Source organism: Dermacentor variabilis, chromosome 10, assembly GCF_050947875.1.
Source record: "Dermacentor variabilis isolate Ectoservices chromosome 10, ASM5094787v1, whole genome shotgun sequence".
Taxonomy (NCBI): domain Eukaryota; kingdom Metazoa; phylum Arthropoda; class Arachnida; order Ixodida; family Ixodidae; genus Dermacentor; species Dermacentor variabilis.
The window spans coordinates 43,590,217-43,607,007 of NC_134577.1; the positions used below are offsets into that span (position 1 = coordinate 43,590,217).

General features: G+C 44.0%; 1 protein-coding gene across 4 annotated transcripts; it reads right to left on the reverse strand.

Moving 5' to 3' along the window:
• Positions 1–4,333: 4,333 nt before the first annotated feature.
• Positions 4,334–14,198, reverse strand: LOC142560433 (uncharacterized). 4 transcript variants are annotated; one of them, XR_012823367.1, is made up of 5 exons: positions 13,815–14,198; positions 12,983–13,073; positions 10,041–10,226; positions 8,074–8,235; positions 4,334–4,439 (listed from the first exon to the last, which is right to left on the reverse strand). XR_012823367.1 is itself a non-coding variant. In XM_075672548.1 (5 exons), exons 1-4 carry the CDS (start codon positions 13,222–13,224, stop codon positions 8,213–8,215), a joined length of 303 nt encoding a protein of 100 aa, XP_075528663.1. In that variant the 5' UTR covers positions 13,225–13,387; the 3' UTR covers positions 4,334–4,436; positions 8,074–8,212. The 4 variants fall into 4 exon arrangements, 3 of the variants coding, with proteins under 3 accessions (XP_075528663.1, XP_075528662.1, XP_075528661.1); XM_075672548.1 differs by lacking the exon at positions 13,815–14,198 and adding an exon at positions 13,222–13,387 and having other exon boundaries at positions 4,334–4,436; XM_075672547.1 differs by lacking the exon at positions 13,815–14,198 and adding an exon at positions 13,222–13,387.
• Positions 14,199–16,791: the final 2,593 nt, after the last annotated feature.

The window sequence follows — 16,791 nt, forward strand, 5'->3', positions numbered from 1 at the left end:
ATCGACGGCCGGCAGCACATCGCACGCTGCAGCCCGTGGCAAGAACGTCTCTCCCTTACCGATGGTTCGCTGGCTTATATCCTATTCAGTCTGTCGGGGTCCCGTCACTTTTAGCCAATCGTCGGGCTCGTAAAGGTGGCGTCATTGTCATCGAATCGGCGAGCCCGTACAGGTGTCATGTTCGGCCAATGGGAGACACTGCCTGGCCTCCGCCCTGCCATGGCCGCATCCGCCTTGCCTGGTCGTCCTTGAACGAGATCGTAGTGCTGCAAGGCAGCTTCTACCAGGGCTAAGGTAACCATCTGCCAGTAGCCGGAGCGATGGTCAATAGAGAAGTAGCGAGCACCGCGGAGGCACTCAAGGGCGTCATCAATCCGTAGTAGGGGATACACGTCCTTTTTGGTAACCCTGTTAAGGTGCCGATAATCCGCGCAAAAGCGCCATGAGCCATCCTTTTTTACCAGTACAACAAGTGACGCCCATGGACTACATGACGGTTCTATGATGTTCTTGGCAAGCATTTTGCGAACTTCTGCGTGAATAATTTGACGCTCAGCCGGTGACACTCGATACGGGCGGCGATGAGTAGGAGGGGCATCGCCGGTATGAATGCGATATTTAACGGCTGTAGTTTGGGCCAAGGACGATCGTTAAAGCCAAAATATTGTGGTTGGAAAACAGAACGTGGTAGAGCTCACGAGCGTGCTCGGACGGCATATCGGTCGCAATCATTTTCTGTAAGTCGGCGATGGTACAAGTTGCCGACTGCGATGATAGAGGAGGATCGGCTGAATTGTCGTCTACTGCAATAGATGCTACTGAGTGATCCTCGAATGAGCAAAACTGGGCCAGATACATCCCGCGTGGCAGCACTTGTGTCGTCAAGCCAAAATTGACCACTGGCAGGCAGAAGCAATTCGCCGTCATAGATAAAACGGTATGAGGTACTGTGATACCATGTGTAAGCAGGACGTCTTGCATAGGAGCCGCGATGTAGTGACCGTCGGTGACTGGTGGGGATGACAAGAAGTCAACGTAAGTCAGTGCCGAAGGTGGCAAGCGAACGAAGTCGACGGAACTAAGGCGACTGGGGTGTGGTTCAGCGGGATCTAGAACAGGCAGGTCAAGGCGGAGAGTACTGGCAGAACAATCGATGAGAGCAGAATGTGCGGACAGGAAGTCTAAGCCGAGGATGATGTCGTGGGGACAGTGGGCGATGACTGTGAATAGCACGATTGTGGAGCGATCGGCCAAGGAGACGTGGGCGGCACACATACCAATTGCAGGGGCTGTTCCGCCATCGGCGACACGGACAACAGGCGTCGTGGCGGGCGTGATTATTTTTGTCAGGCGGTTACGAAGGTCAGCGCTCATTACCGACAAATGCGCCCCAGTGTCAAAAGAGCAGATACAGAAACACCGTCGACTTGCACATCAAGAAGGTTCAGATGAGTGGGCAACGTCAGGAGAGGATTTGGCGGCGTAGGGAGCAATGCAGCGCCACCTCGAGGCGCTGCATCGTCTAGTTTTCCGTCTGGAAGCGGCGTCCGAAGGGAGTCGGCGAAAAGGAGCGACGGAGCTGGGGAGAGCGAGGTTGTCGTCGTTGGGGCGAAGGTGAACGAGAATAGGGGCGGTTCGGCGCAGGAGAATCAGTGGCGGCATTATCGGAGCGTGCGGCATAGGGACGAGAAGGGCCACCTGAGGGGCGAGAGTAGGCAGCATAAGCAGACCAGGTCGGGGAAGTCCAGCGGCTGCGAATGGGCTTGTCGTCAGCAGTTCGCCATTCAGATGGGTTGCGGAAACGTAGGGGGTAAGAAGACGCGGGACGGGGCGGAATCGAAGAAGCCGGGTGGGTATCAGGGCGATGGGCCGAGCAGATGGTGTGAAGACCCATGTTTTCGAACTCCTCGCGGACAACTGCCTGGATCAGGGAAACCGTTACTGCAGGTGCGTTGGTGGGGCTGGAGTCGAAGGCAGCCGGATAGGCGGCCTGAATCTCACGCCGGACGGTCCTGGTAATATCTCCAGTGTTGTTGGGACGAACAGCGTCGGCACAGGAAGATGTCGCTGGGGTGTTGGGCAAACGGGCAAACTGCTGGTCGATACGTCGGCTTTTAGCGAGTTCCAGGCGACGGCACTCTTTTATAACTGCATCCACCGTCGCGACGTTGTTGAATACGAGCAAGTTGAATACGTCATCGGCAATGCCTTTGAGGATGTGGGATACCTTGTCTGACTCAGTCATCTGTGCGTCAACTTTGCGGCACAGAGCCAAGACGTCCTGAAGGTACGTGACATAAGGCTCTGTTGACCTCTGCACACGGCCGGAAAGCGCCTTCTGCGCGGAAAGTTGGTGACCGTAGGTGTTGCCGAACAAGTCTTGGAGCTTTTGCTTTAGCGAATCCCAACTGGTGAGCTCATCTTCGTGCGTCCGAAACCAAACTCGAGGTGTGCCACCGAGGTAAAAGACTACGTTGGCGAGCGTGATAGGGTCCCACCGGTTATTGCGGCTGACGTGTTCGTACAGGCTGATCTAGTCCTCGACGTCTTCCCCATCTTTGCCCGAGAATACGCCAGGATCACGAGGAGCAGGGAGACTGATGTAGGTCGTCGAACTGGCAGCAGGTGTCGGAGGCGGCAGAGTCGAGCTGTCGTCGCCGGGAGCCATGAAGGAAGGCTCGACGTACCGTCCACTGCGAAGCTCCGTGACGAGGTACAGGGAACTTCCACGTCCACCAGATATGTTACGTAAGAAGACTCAGATGAAAAGCTATATACAAGTATATTTACAACGTAATACGCCGCACTTGGCCAAGAGGCAACAGCCCGCGCTAGCCTCCAATCGTCGTCGTCGTCTTCTTACTGCTCGCCTCTTCGTCATTGGAAATACTATTCCGTAGCACTATGAAATGACATTCCGCTGCCACGGTACCGGCTTCCCACACTTCGTACGCACTATATATTTTTTTTCAGCTTGGACACTCTCACTGCTAACTCTTTAAGAAGGTAAATGCAACACATGGAAGGCGTTCCAAGAGATTAACGAGTGCGCAATCGCCGTGCAGGTACCTCGTGGCCTCCGCCGCCAGCATCCCCGCCGAGTGTCGTCCGCCGCCAGGGTCGCCGACCTCCGGCGTCTTCGAGAACCTCCTGGCCTACGAGTGCGTCGGCGTGGCGTTCGACGCGACGAACGCGACCAGAGATCCGCGGCTGCCCCGATTCCCCTCTCTGAGCCCGGCCAGGATGGTCTACACAGCGGGCTGCCTCAAGGTAACCCACGCCGTGCCAACTTAGACAGAGCCCGCTACTTTGCCGTGCCTTCGGCTTGGCGTCGTCATCTGGGCGACCGCTTTTTGCCTCCCGAAATCCTGCACGCGAAGCGAAGCTGTCCCGCACTTTAAGCGTTTAGTGGTAGGCTAAAGCCGTACACTGAATCAATTTATGCAGGTGAGGTGTCGTTTCAAAACTACATTTTCGTTAAGTTTGCGGCAACACGTTGGTTGTAAGAAAAGAGAACAAAAGTCGGAGTTCGAATATTTCAACTGTCGTGGCTAAGCTCCAGCGCCGATACGTCACACTGTAAAAAAAATTTTCCTTACTTTACAGAAAATTTGCTGGTAATTTGTGACCGAACACTCTTCCGTAAATTAAGAACGGTCATTTCCGTAGAACGGACAACTGTAAAAAAGAGACCGTAATACAAGATACGAGTGCTTCTGTATCTAGAAAACGGAAGACTCTGTATTCTGAATCTGTACTATAACCGTTAAAGTACGGTGCTTCTCGTATTCAGAAAACGGAACACACTGTAAGCTGAATCTGCACTATAACCGTTAAAAAACAGGTGCTTGCCGTATTCAGAAAACGAAAGACTCCGTATGCTAAATCTGTACTATATCCGTTAAAGTACAGGTGCTTCCCGTATTTCATCTTGCAGAGCATATCCATTATTCGAAGAATGTGCCATCGGGGACAAAATTGCCCAGGACGTGCGAGAGTTGACCGAATTTTATTGGTGTGCTATTTGCTGGGATCAGCCGTGCCACCATCTGCGTTCGGAATGTGCATACGTGACCCACTGTTTTCAGCAGTCCTGAGCAGAAATGCAATTTGGTCAACGCTCGCACTTCCAGGGTACTTTTGTCCACGATAGTACATCTCCTTTAATGCAAATGTCATGAAGGCAGCTCATAGTCAAAGCAGCAGGTCACCATTGAGAAAATTGTCTTGCCAACACACTGACATGGCTGCAGAGATAAAACACTTTGCACTTTGTGATATGAATGCACTGCATAGCATATATACAAAAAGGTGCAACATTTCAGTCCTCAAGTTCTTAGATCACAGAAGCAACTTTATTTTCTTCAATCACTCGTCTTGCACTTCTTCCTGGTGAAAGTTGTTCTTGACTCCAAACGCTTGCAAGGATAAACTTGCTGCTGTTAGGAGAAACAAATAGTATTCGTGAATATCCATCCTAAAGAAAGCGGCAAAAAAGTATAATCACAGAACACGACAAAGCAGTAACTTCTGTGTTAGAAAAACATGTAAGTAGATCAACATTGTTGGAACAAGGGATGTTGCTGTAGCCAACATTTCGACATAGGTGCTTGTCATTAGGGTAGCAAATGTTTTCCTTGGCTGTGTTGTTTTGGATTGTGCATATCTCACTGGCCCCTAGCCTCATTGGGGGAGAAGTAACTGGTGCATATAATAGGTCAAGAGAAGCCAAAGTGTTAAAATAAAGGAAGGAAGGGTGTGCTTAGCAGTGGTGATTGTGATGGAGCGGGTATGAGCAATGCTGTCAGTACTTGCCAAGAGTAGGGGTGACCAAAACAGAAAACGATGTACACATGTAAGCAGTCATTAATCCAGTAGACCCAATCTTCCCAGAAGACAAAATAGGTATCAAGATAAACAGTTTGCACTTTTGGAAAAGGAAAACGAAGAATTAAGGAAAATAAATTTTGTATCAAGATGCATCTGGTTAAGATCACTGCAAATGGTAAATGAAGGCACATTATGAATATATATTTTGTTGAAAGCCAATGAAGAAAAGATATATTAACCAAATATTAAAAAATAGGGACATTAAAATTAAACTGGGTATGACCATAAAACAGTAAAGAACAGCCTGTGGAAAAAAATGGGATGGATAATATAACCAGGTGCAAGATTGCAAAACGTCGAACGCTGTTTATATTCATGCTGCTGTTAACGGCTTCAAGTTTCTGTCTTCCTGTGGAACCTTTGTCTTACTTGAACAAGGAAATGGGTCATTTTTTAAACAAGCCAGTTCAAATGCGGTTCAAAGCTTCAGCAGTGTTATAATGAAAGAAAATATTATGGTCAGCTCTCCTGGGTGTGCTTTCATTCACCAGTTATTTCCACCAGTGTAAGTTCAAAATTTAATGGTCTAAATGGACCTTAGCTCCTGGCAAACCATTAGCTGGTCTTTTTTTCAACACAGATGCCTGCACATTATATGTGTTGACAGGAGTGCTAGCGAACTACATTATACTTGTTGCCACAACCAAAGTGAAACTTGGTAACAGTGATTGAACAAAAAAAACAGCATTCCACAATACTGATTCAAGTCATCTGGAAAAGTTGCTTAAGTTAACGTACACCCCCTACTCCACCAGACACAATTATTCACCACACTGACTCTTATGGTGTCAACCATGCTATTACAACACTAGGCATCAAATGAGGAGAATTAGGGGATAAGAGGGCACAATGCTTTTTGTTAGAACATCAAATGTGCTTTACATAAATGCTACATTCCAACTAACAAAGGAGCAACCGGTTTGTGAGATAGTGACCAATGCATACGAAAGCTAATGACATTCTGTGCAGCAGAATGTTGACGATGAGGTGTTATGCGCACAAGTGTACTCTTTCACACAATATGACATCCTGCACTCAAACCTTGTGCCAAGATTAGAGTTTTAAAAACACCATAGTGGAAAGCAAAGAGTGCTAAATTTGTTGAAAATTACTAAAAATTATTCGATTATTCATTATCCTTACTGTTCGTTAAAGATTCACAGATTGTTCCCTACGGGTGCTGTAAACAGGCACCCTGCTTTTACAGTGGTAGCAACAATGATCTGTGGCACAGACAAGAATAAATGCTCATGAAGTTTATGCAAGAGTATATCCTACAAATTACACCCCATTTCACATTCCAATATGGTAGAAGAGGAAGACGAAAAAAACTACTTTCTGGTGGAGGATGCATACCGCAGAATAGAAGAAACAAGTGTACCCTAACCATTGCTGCTGCCGATGCCTGCGCACTAACAGTTACATATAATATGGCAGTTACAATTGTTTTTCCACAAGCACTGCAAGCTGCGGCCAGTTTACCAGTACACAGCTGTAATAAATTTAGGGCAAGCTAAAGCTCTCTAATGGATTTATCTCATATGACACAATTGGAATGCAATATTCTGCAAATAAGTGAAGCGCGGTGTGCCATCCCATACAATGAAACACCTTTCAAGAATCTGAATCACCACCTGCACTCTTAGGCAAAGTTACACCCTTTGGAGTGCCCCTTCTGCCACACAACAATAATCGTTATCTGCCTTGATGCGTTTCCTTTCTTGAAAACGCCACGCCCGCTACTTTGCTGTCGGGAATGCTATCATGCTGATAACGCGCATGCCGTTCGTTACTGGAAAGCACAGGGCTCGCAGCGTTAAAGAAAGGAAATGCATAAAGGCAGATGACAATTATCGTTGTGTGGAAGAAGGGGCACTTCAAAGGGTGTAACTCTGCCTAAGAGTGTGAGCCGTGACGAGGGAAAAGAGTGTGTTCTGTGTTAAGTAGTGCACCTGTATAACCTAAAGCTTTGGAGAATGCATTTAGTATGAGCTGGGAAGGTTCCTAATTTTAATTGCACACAGTGAAAACCTCCATGCAGTTTTGCAAAACGCAAACCCCCTACCTTTTTGTTGTTCAAACGTAATGACACGCAGGGCCATAACATGTACATTATGGGTTTCGTTTCCAAACAATCAAAGTGAATAGCACCACCCTAAGTGTCATGTGCCTTCTTGTTAGTGTCGAATGCTGCGATCGGCAGAGAAAAGGATTTCTGGAGCAATATAATGTATTAGGTACTGTGATCCCAGTTCTTTCACTGCTGTTTAAGCATTATCGGGTCCTAAAGTAAAAAAACGAGGAATAAATACATGCATATTTTACGTCACAACCCTCATAAGTATTTAGTAGTCTGGATTATAAAGGATTCCAGATTTACAATGCAGGACAGATTTTATTCCACTGAAAGACTGGCATCATGCCAATGATTCTGCATTTGGTGCTATATTTATTTGTATTTAGTTCAGTTGGAATGTGTGTGTATCGTCAGCGATATCGCTTGACATGTTTTATATTGACTGTTTCCTAAATTTAGGCAAATTCGTATTCGCAAATAACCTTGTATGACACCAAGAACTTGCTTAGCAGGAGTATTTCTAACATTTGCAAGATATGAGGCTCTTGAATGCATATCTAAGCCTGGGGTACACGCCGCCCCCTAATCTCATCAGCAAGTTTCTGGAACTCATCTACGAGGTTTCTTATGATGAATGTAAAGTTGCTTGAACGGGAGAAATAGGGAATTTATAACAGGTGAATTATGCAGCATAAGAATGATGTCAGTAAGAAGCAAGCATCAAGAACTATAAAATGAAGACTATAAAATGCAAGAATTATTTGGGATGATTTAAAATTCTGGCATTGGAATGAAATGTCTTTCAATCTATATATAAACTCTGATTATTCACTCTACTACCACTACCTTCATTAGAAACATTCATAATCATTATCCTATCTATGCCACATCATCTTCGCTAATATTCAAGCCTTCATAAGCTGCTTTTTTTTACAGCTAATTCTCTGTGGGAAAGAGGTGTCCGTGTGAAGACCATATCATATACTTATTACCCGTTTTTTGATAAATGATAAGGGAAACACTTCACACCAAAAATGCATTGAGCTTGAGCAAGTTCTGCGTTTGATGCTGTTGATTCTTTTTTCCCTTTGCCATCATTGACCCACCTGGTTAGCTAAGTAGACAGAAAAGCTGCAGGAGAAAGGTGGGGGTGCCAAACCAGACTTGTGCCCCAGGGGACCTTTTCACGGTCACTGGAGGAACTGCCTGTGGCCTCGGCATCTTCCTTGAGGGCCATGGCCATGTCTAAGAAACCTTGTCTCCACAGGCTGCACATAGAAAGATAATTTGCTGAGCTAAGTCTATTTCTTAAAAGAACCCATTTAAGTTGTATTCGTGGCTTTGCACCACAAAACTGACACATGACTGGCCACTCAAGACACTTTATGTGTATTCGCAGGCTTATTCCTTGGAAAAACACTTATGTAGCACACAATGAGTAAGAGTAACAAAAAAGTGTATCAGGAGGCTTTCATATTGCTCTACAACTTTTCGTTGACACATTTCATTTAATTATTTGAGATATTTAATAACTAATTAAGAATTATGTAATTAGGCAGAATGCACAATATAATCAGAGTATCTCCAAGCGATGGCAAACATCACCTTCATTTTGTCTAGTTACATCGCATTTACATATTTCTAAATCTTGGTGCATGATAGTTAAGACACCCTCAAAAACAATATTAAAATTTTCATAATCATCTCTTGCGTGTTATTGGTGGCTATGGCTGCTTCAAAGTTATTCTTTCAGTATGGTACAAGCAGTTTTGAAGTGAAATTGTTTTGCATCGAGGGCATGTAATTAGACAATCAAGCAAAAGGTCAAGTTGTGTTCACTATTCAGATGTTTAACTAAGAAGCTGCAGGAAAAGGAAACAGGACACAACACCTAATCAACAATGCAAAATTTGAAAATTTAAACTGAACAAGAAACCAGTTTTTGAAAACACAGAAAAAAAGCCAGAAGCTTACATCGAATACACCCTTGCTATGTTCTCCAAGTGAAGTTGTTACCGCAATGCTTGGGCACCATATGAACGTAACAATCAACAACTTCGAGCAGAATATTAACACCACTAAATGAACTGGCCTTTGAAGATTCTTGATCTGAAATCCTCAACGACTTGTTCTGGCATTTAATCTGTCAAGCTCAATCTGTATTCTCAAAAGCTGGCTCTCGGCCATAATTTCTCTAAACGCAACATCAGCTTAAATCTCAAGATAGGGTTGACCTCTAAATAAAGTGGATAATGCATGGCAAACATCATGAACTCTCTTACATGTTAACCAGAGGGTTCACTCATGCAGCCATGAAATTGTGATGCAGACACGATATATTGAAGCTGGTTTTGTGAAGTGTTTCATGCTTCCAAGGCTTCTTCAGTTGTGAAAGCTGTCTCCATTAGCTAAATAAGCGATGAGAATAAAAAAAGTACTTCAACATGCTCACAATATGTTGGCCATTTGCAAGTAAACAGCAGCCTTTTTGGGCGCCCAGGTTGCCTGGTGCAAATCTACTATGCCACAGTACTTGCGTTACCCAGTACCAGCCACTTTAAAATGCAATGTGTTCAGAGCCCTTTCCCTCTGTTTGTCTGCTTTGGAAACAGTTTAACATGTGTTCAGTAGGCGTCGAGAAAGGGGACAGAAAACACTGTGCACCACTGATTTCTAACATGTTTCGCTGGATGCAGCACACCGCACCGGATGCAGGTGAAGCCAGTGGAAATGCGATGTCATGCAGTCGCTTGTCCTGGAAGCAGGGCATATGGTGGACTAACTAGTGCGTGCGATCAGATAATATTGCTGCCGAAAAACTTTTCTTTGTGGTTTTTCACATTTTAGGAGGTCTCTACATGTCTGGTAAGCACTTTTATGACAATCTGAACCCGTATACGATAGTGTTCTCTTACATCAAGTTTTTTCTGATTTACCAGTGTTTCCATTGCAAGCCACTTATGTTAGCGACACTGTAGACACTACAATGGAAAAATTCTGGACACCTCGAAACACTGCTTGGGTAGGTTATGGCACATCAGGCAGGCATGTTAGGGGAAGAAATGCCACACACCCGTGCAACAAAGTGCTGCCGCAAAGTTGTGAAGCACCAACTTCCGGGACAAGGCCAGCTTCAGTCGAGGGCGCTCGATGTGCTGTTCATCCCCTGTAGTAGAGATCAGTGGCGTGTACCCTTTTATACTGGCTGTCTTTTCTGGTCGGAACTTTGGCAACAGCTTCCACCATACTTTTTTTGAACCTGCAACATGTGCAGAGAAAGTCACATCACTGTGCGTTGATTGTCTGGCTTTATTGTGCTACACATTCTATCAAATCATTAAAAAATACAGTTCACACATTTTTACTACTGTATATAGACAGTCTAGTTGCTATACACACGAAACATTACCATTCCTCTGACAGAATGCAACAATAGAAGCGTACACTGTAAAGCTACACTAAAATTTAAATTGATGTGACACCGTATGAGCATACAGTATGCTTACTGTATGCTCTAGCCCTGTGTCAAGTAAAAGTTAATTGTCAATCGTTTATGGTGTATTTCTACTTATTCTGGGTCATCAAACTGTACAATCAATGTTCCATGTTTACACATTGTTGGCTTTTGATTGCCTATGTGATCCGTTTCCTACTTACGCATGCAGTAATCCCACTGTAATAAGGAAAAAGAGAATAGGAAATGCCTTGATAATCTTCCACATTTGATGAGGGCAGGAGCAATGGCCAATAGCATGTGGTTGAAGCTACGTAAATGCTCAGTTTTCACACAGCTTAATTATTCAGCAAGTAATAAAGAGCTATCCTGTGCACCTCTGCATGACCAATAAAATCTGACTACTTGACACTGCACTAAGGCTCCCGCTTGGTACTGTTCGGCAGTTCAGCTTTGGTTTTCTGATATACAGAACTGTTTAGGTACCAGTAGTTTACTTTGCGATAAAATGGAGCTTGGAGCACTGGTCAGTCATTTGCACATAAATAATGCGACAGCAAATATAACACAAGGATAGGAATATGGGTCTCTTGGAAAAAGTACATAAACATTATGATTATAATGTGATGTGATGCCACAATGAAACAGAAAGCAACGCATAGAAGTGGACGGCGCTTCCATGCCACCAAGGTTATTGGACAGACAGTACTTCAGAAGTGCCCGCAACACAATGTGTTGGCGGGCTAGTTGGTGTGAATCCATAAATACTTTGTTAAGCGCAAAACAATGGACACAAGAAAGACGATCAGCACAAGGCGGTACACTCAACTGACATCACTTTATTGCGTCGCTCCTTTATAAATAGTAGAATCTAGAAGAACATGCGCAGTGAGCACCATGTGCAGAGACCACCAACAACCAATCACAAGAGTGTACTCATGCGACGGGATCCACAAAACCATATTGAGCACTGCACAAGGTTAAAGAAGGCACACTAATGCACTGTGACCCCAATGACTGTATGAAGAAAACTTCCGATAACTCTCGGGAGGTGGTATCACAGCACTTTTTCAAAATCGAAGTATCACGAAACATGGCTTTGCACTTCCATATTTTACAATGTTGAGCCAAATGGGAACCTGTGCCTGTTGGTATGGATCGCTTAGGTTCGCAATGTTTCGTGATGCTATGATTTTGAAAAAGAGCCGTGATACCTCCGCCAGAGAGTTATCGGAAGTTTTCTTCATACAGTCATTGGGGTCACAGTGCATTAGTGTGCTTTCTTTAACCTCGTACAGTGCTCAATATGTTTTTTTTTTTGGATTCTGTCGCATGAGTGTGCTTTTTTGATCAGATGTTGGTGGTTGCTGCACATGGGTGTTCACAGCGCATGTCCTTCTAGATTCTGCTGTCTACAAAGGAGGGACGCAATAAAGTGATGTCAGTTGAGAGTAGCACCTTGTTCTGTCGTCTTTCTTGTGTCCGTTGTTTTGAGCTAAAAAAGCAATGATGTATTCCTTGTGTGTGTTTGAAGACAGCTCCACACGCAGTAGCGTATCCAGTATTGCTGCCCAGTGGTTTAGCTCGCCGCAGTTTGAAGTGCCACAAAACATAAGGAGAGAAACCTGCATTATAGTCTTGTTGCAAACAAGAATATAACGTGAAGTGCATTCTGAGGCCAGAAACTATAAAAAAAAAATTTCATGATGCACTGCTGTGCAGGGTTTTATAGCAAAGTCAAATACATTTAGTGTAAATATCACACTATGATGGTGCACAATGGCGGTAATCTGTAATAATATAAAAGGTGCCTTAATGTTACAACAAAAGCTGACATTACTTAATAATAGCCCTGTAAAATTTAGCATGCAGGGGCACCGCTTGGTTAAACAATAGTGATGTATTGTCTATGTACACAAGTATTACCCACACATTTATGCCTATGTCTAAATGGCATAAATGAATGGGTAATACTTGTATACATAGATATTACATCTCTATTGTTTAACCAAGTGGGTAAACTATGTCTGCCTGACACAAGATTAGAACTAAACCATAAATTATATATATTCACCCTAACAGTAACACCTCATTTGAACTTCACAGTAAGTAGACGCCTGTTGATGCCAGCCTCCCCCAATGCTAAACTGTGCTGCATGCTCTACAGAGAAATTATAGTGGTATCACTCAACTCTGAAGCAATTCAGGACTGCAGCACTGTAGAAGACATCTACAAATGTCCCATTTCATGTATAACAGCCTGAATTGCTTGCACATCTTACCAAGTGCAAATTAAAATTTCTTCTTGTTTAGCATTTTTGCCTGCTAGACCACAATCCAATGTCATCAATATATTAACATATTACCTCAAAGAACCTAATTTGGCTTATAGATTAACACCTTTGCATACTGCCACAGCTGCACTCTGTCATATGCGTTGCAATCATAAAGGAGTGCTGGTCCACCAGCACTCCTATGTCACTAACAGTGATCACCTACACAGCTAAGTAAACGGTCATGATTCAGGTGGCAAATAGCTAAGAGAAAAAAAATCCACTCACCTTGAGAGCTACAATACTGCAATAACTTGAGAGAGATGGACCCATTGCAGGCAGCAGACCTCTTCTCAGCTCCAGCACAACAGCAACTTGCCTTTCAGTAAAAGAAAAGGATTGATTAGTAATGATAAGTTACCTTGTTTTTGCTGAGTATCAATACAATCTGACTTTCATGCATATCCACTCTCCGCTTTAGTAACACAACTGAATTATTCGTCAAATAAAAGAGTCTATGATGATACCATTCGCTTCTCTTGTAGGTCCAAATTTTTTCGCACTGATACCCCGTTTACTGCTTGCTTACTGACACGAATGCCTTGACTGCCCAGACATCATTCGAAGGAACACGTCTTGCTGCACCGCAAAAAGTTGCACCAAGGAAACACAGCAGAGCAAAGAACTTTTTCTTCTGGTCACAATTAAAACGTGCACCCAAGCAAGAAAGTAACGATCACAGGCAGTGAGCGACTGCTATTGCCTCGAACATTTATTTCCGTATTTTAACAGAAGTTCTTGTATCGGATACAGTATGCTCTCAAGCCAATACAAGCGTCAATACAAGAGCTCAACTGAACGCAGTTTTATTCTACGCTTTTAACGCGAGTGAACAAAAGGTTAGAAGTACCTCACGGAAATTGCGATCGAGCCAATCGCGCTACGACTGGAATCGATCTGAAAAGATAGGGTGATCCCTTTCCCCATTCATGCGTCATTTTTGCCCTAAGACGTTGCATAGTGGTCTTTTGAAACAATATTTCTGTTCGCGACACCGGCTTACCACACATCATTTTAACACCTACGTTATGCAAACCAAATAAGATTAAAATGGGCTTACCTCATGAGCAAGTTACGAGCGCGCGTAGACTGTTGAACACCCGTTGAGAGCAAGCAGGCTATCCATGTCCAAGCGCATACGTGCACCCAAACACAGGACAACTTCTTCGATGCCGCAGCGTGCACGAAGTGAAAGACATCCAGCGCAAATATCTCCGCGCGATGACGGCAAATGACGAGCGCACAAGCGTACACGACACAGCGACAAATTCGGAACTTTGCCAATTCGAACGTGCCGAGACCCAAGCAGCGTAACCATCCATCGTTTCTGTTCTTCGCTCCCGATGCGTCAATCTCTCTTCCTTGGGGTCTTGCTCCACTCTTGAGTACAAATCAAGAGATATTTACGGCGAATTAACAACACTTACAGCACGACTCGAAAAATGCCGGCTGACTACACATGTGCAGCTCCGTCCGCCACTCCAACGGACGCGCAGCGCGTGCTGCCCCCTGGTGCCGCACTCTGAGCGCGGAGAACCGAACAGAATCGGTTTCGTTTTCGCATTTGTGCTCTAGTTACTCGAACTGCAATATAATTGCTTGACAATTAATTGAATTCTAAAAGAGGAGAACGCTTTCTCTCCCACAAGTTAGTGCGTTTTATACAAAGGGAGAGAGAATTCAAAAAGCTGAAAGGCAGGGAGGTCAACCAAAGCATTCGCTACTGGCGATAGCAAACCCCTGTGCTACAATAAAGTGCAAAGCAGTGCACTGCGATGCGTCCATAAGCTCTAGTACAGTGATAATTTGGGCTGGTTGGTGCATGTAATGAACGGGTAAATAATGAGTTGTGTCATAACATTACCCATGCATAAAGCACATGGAACTAATGGTGTTGCATTCTAGGTGAAAAAGAAATAAAGCTTGAATCGTTACATCTCGACACTGGGCATTCTGTCTTTCCGTATTATTTTTTTCTTTTTTTTGACAGTATACACAGTACTAGCACGGTAATAGGTCCTTCATCTTCAGTCACCTTCCAGTAGTTCACACATGTCGGTGCATGTTCGCGTTCTTTATTCTACCGTACAAGAACGAGCGCGCTTACCGGTCTTGTTTCAAGATGAAGCGCCAAATGTTTGCGATTACATCTTATCGCAAGAATTAACACATGAACAGTGAAGATTATGCGTAATCGATTTGTCTCAATGAATGGGCAGTTATTGTCAGAGACGAGATATTTGGTAAATATCATGGGAATGAGTTCAACCAACTACATTGCAGTTCAGCAGTGCCCTTTGACATTTGGTTTAATTGCTTGCCGCATTCGAAAATTTCCTCCGACCGTTGTACTTGGATCTATAGGCCGCCAGTCCCCTTCGAGACCATTTATTGCCAAATGTAAACGCAGTTACGGTCATTATACCACTCCCTGCGTTTCGGTACTGATTTAGAGTGCGCACAATTTTTGGCGTATATGGCGTAAATGCTGGCGTAAATGCACCAGCACCTGAGTGCCGCAAGCTTGTTTACGTATGCACGTATGTCCCCGGCTCTTCATTAACTTAAACATATATGCTGTGTTATTAACTATAAAAGCGCTTAATTTGAGAACATTGCGAGAACACGCATATATTTGCGCATATGATCAGCGTTACAAAGCCCATATGCGCGGCAAACTGCGACCGGAATAGAAGATGCGTATATATATTTATACGATCTGTTATTGCAGCTTTTGGTAGAAGGCTAGCTCTCACATTTTGTACGCAACTTCATAATGCGTACAGTTTGCGTGTTCAATAAAGTATTGTTAGCTGAAACTTTGTACGAGCGCTCATTCAGACAGCTTAAATTTTCTCACAATATACGGATGTTCAGATAACAAAAATACGGAATTCTCTCTGTTTCGTCCAAAACAGTGTATAGCCGTTATATGATTACAGTGAAAATGTCCGTAAAGCTGAATACGGAGAGCACTTTCCGTATATTAACGGCAGATTTTGCCGTATTTTTGAAATATGACATACTTTCCGTATTTTTATCTGCAGTTCTCCGTATAATGACAGAAATCCCCCGTAAAATTACGGAAATTTTTTACAGTGCAGTGTGACCGGATAAATTTCAACACTTCTGTATAATATTGTATCTGGGTCGTTGTGGCCCAGTAAACGTACTCTAAACTTCCTACATTCTCAGTCTTTAGCTTTTTCAGAATACAATGTTGCCCGTATTTAACGATAAATACCCAACTAGGTTCGACCAGATGGCGTCGCTGCCTGCCTTCCGTCTCTGCGCCTTTTCTGGCATAACAAGCCTCTTGGTAACTTCTGTTTAAAATTATCTTGGAAGGGTAAATTGTTAATACAGCTCAAATAATGGTTCTCTTTAGCGTCCCTTTGAATTGTGAGCGCCAAACTTTCATTTCCTTTTAGATTGTTTGGCCAGGATGGCACATTTTCCAAAGCGAAGGAGGAGGTGAAATGAGTGTCCAGAGAAGAAAAAAGAAAGATGTCTAAAAAGTATCGAGGGGAAAAGGGGCAGGAACCGGCAAATACCAAAAAAAAAGGTGCATGAAGTTCTATTGAGTCGTCACTGGAAGTCTATAGAATGCAATAAGAAACTCAGTAGAAATACAAGTCTTTTTAGTAACGATTTTCTGTAATGGATGGGGGCGACACAGACCTTTGTTTACGGGGTGATCCACCTGTCCAGTTTCAGTGTTGTCACTGCGTACTTCGGGCAGCTGCAGTACCTATTTCGGTCAAACTACACCTATTTGCATAACGATGCTGACGCTGGGAACTACATACTACTGCGTACTATACGGTGCCTTAGCACTCCCCCTAACTTCCTCTGCACTACATTTATTAGATTGGGTGCAGAGTATAAACACGCAGAAAAGGACACCACGGAATCTTTCATGTATTCATTTCTGTGAATGATGCGTTCTTTCTTTTATTTTGGCGCTTTCATTTCTAGTGAATGGTGTGAGCTCTAGTGGCTGGAGAAAGAGCAAGAGGAAGGAAGTACAGATTGCG

Excerpts from the sequence above, each read along its gene's own strand:
- LOC142560433 (XM_075672546.1), bottom strand. Across the intron at positions 10,227-12,982 it reads GCAGTATTGTAGCTCTCAAG|GTTCAAAAAAAGTATGGTGG; the intron begins GTGAGTGGATTT and ends CACATGTTGCAG. Across the intron at positions 4,440-10,040 it reads GGCAGCACTTTGTTGCACGG|CAGCAAGTTTATCCTTGCAA; the intron begins GTGTGTGGCATT and ends TTCTCCTAACAG.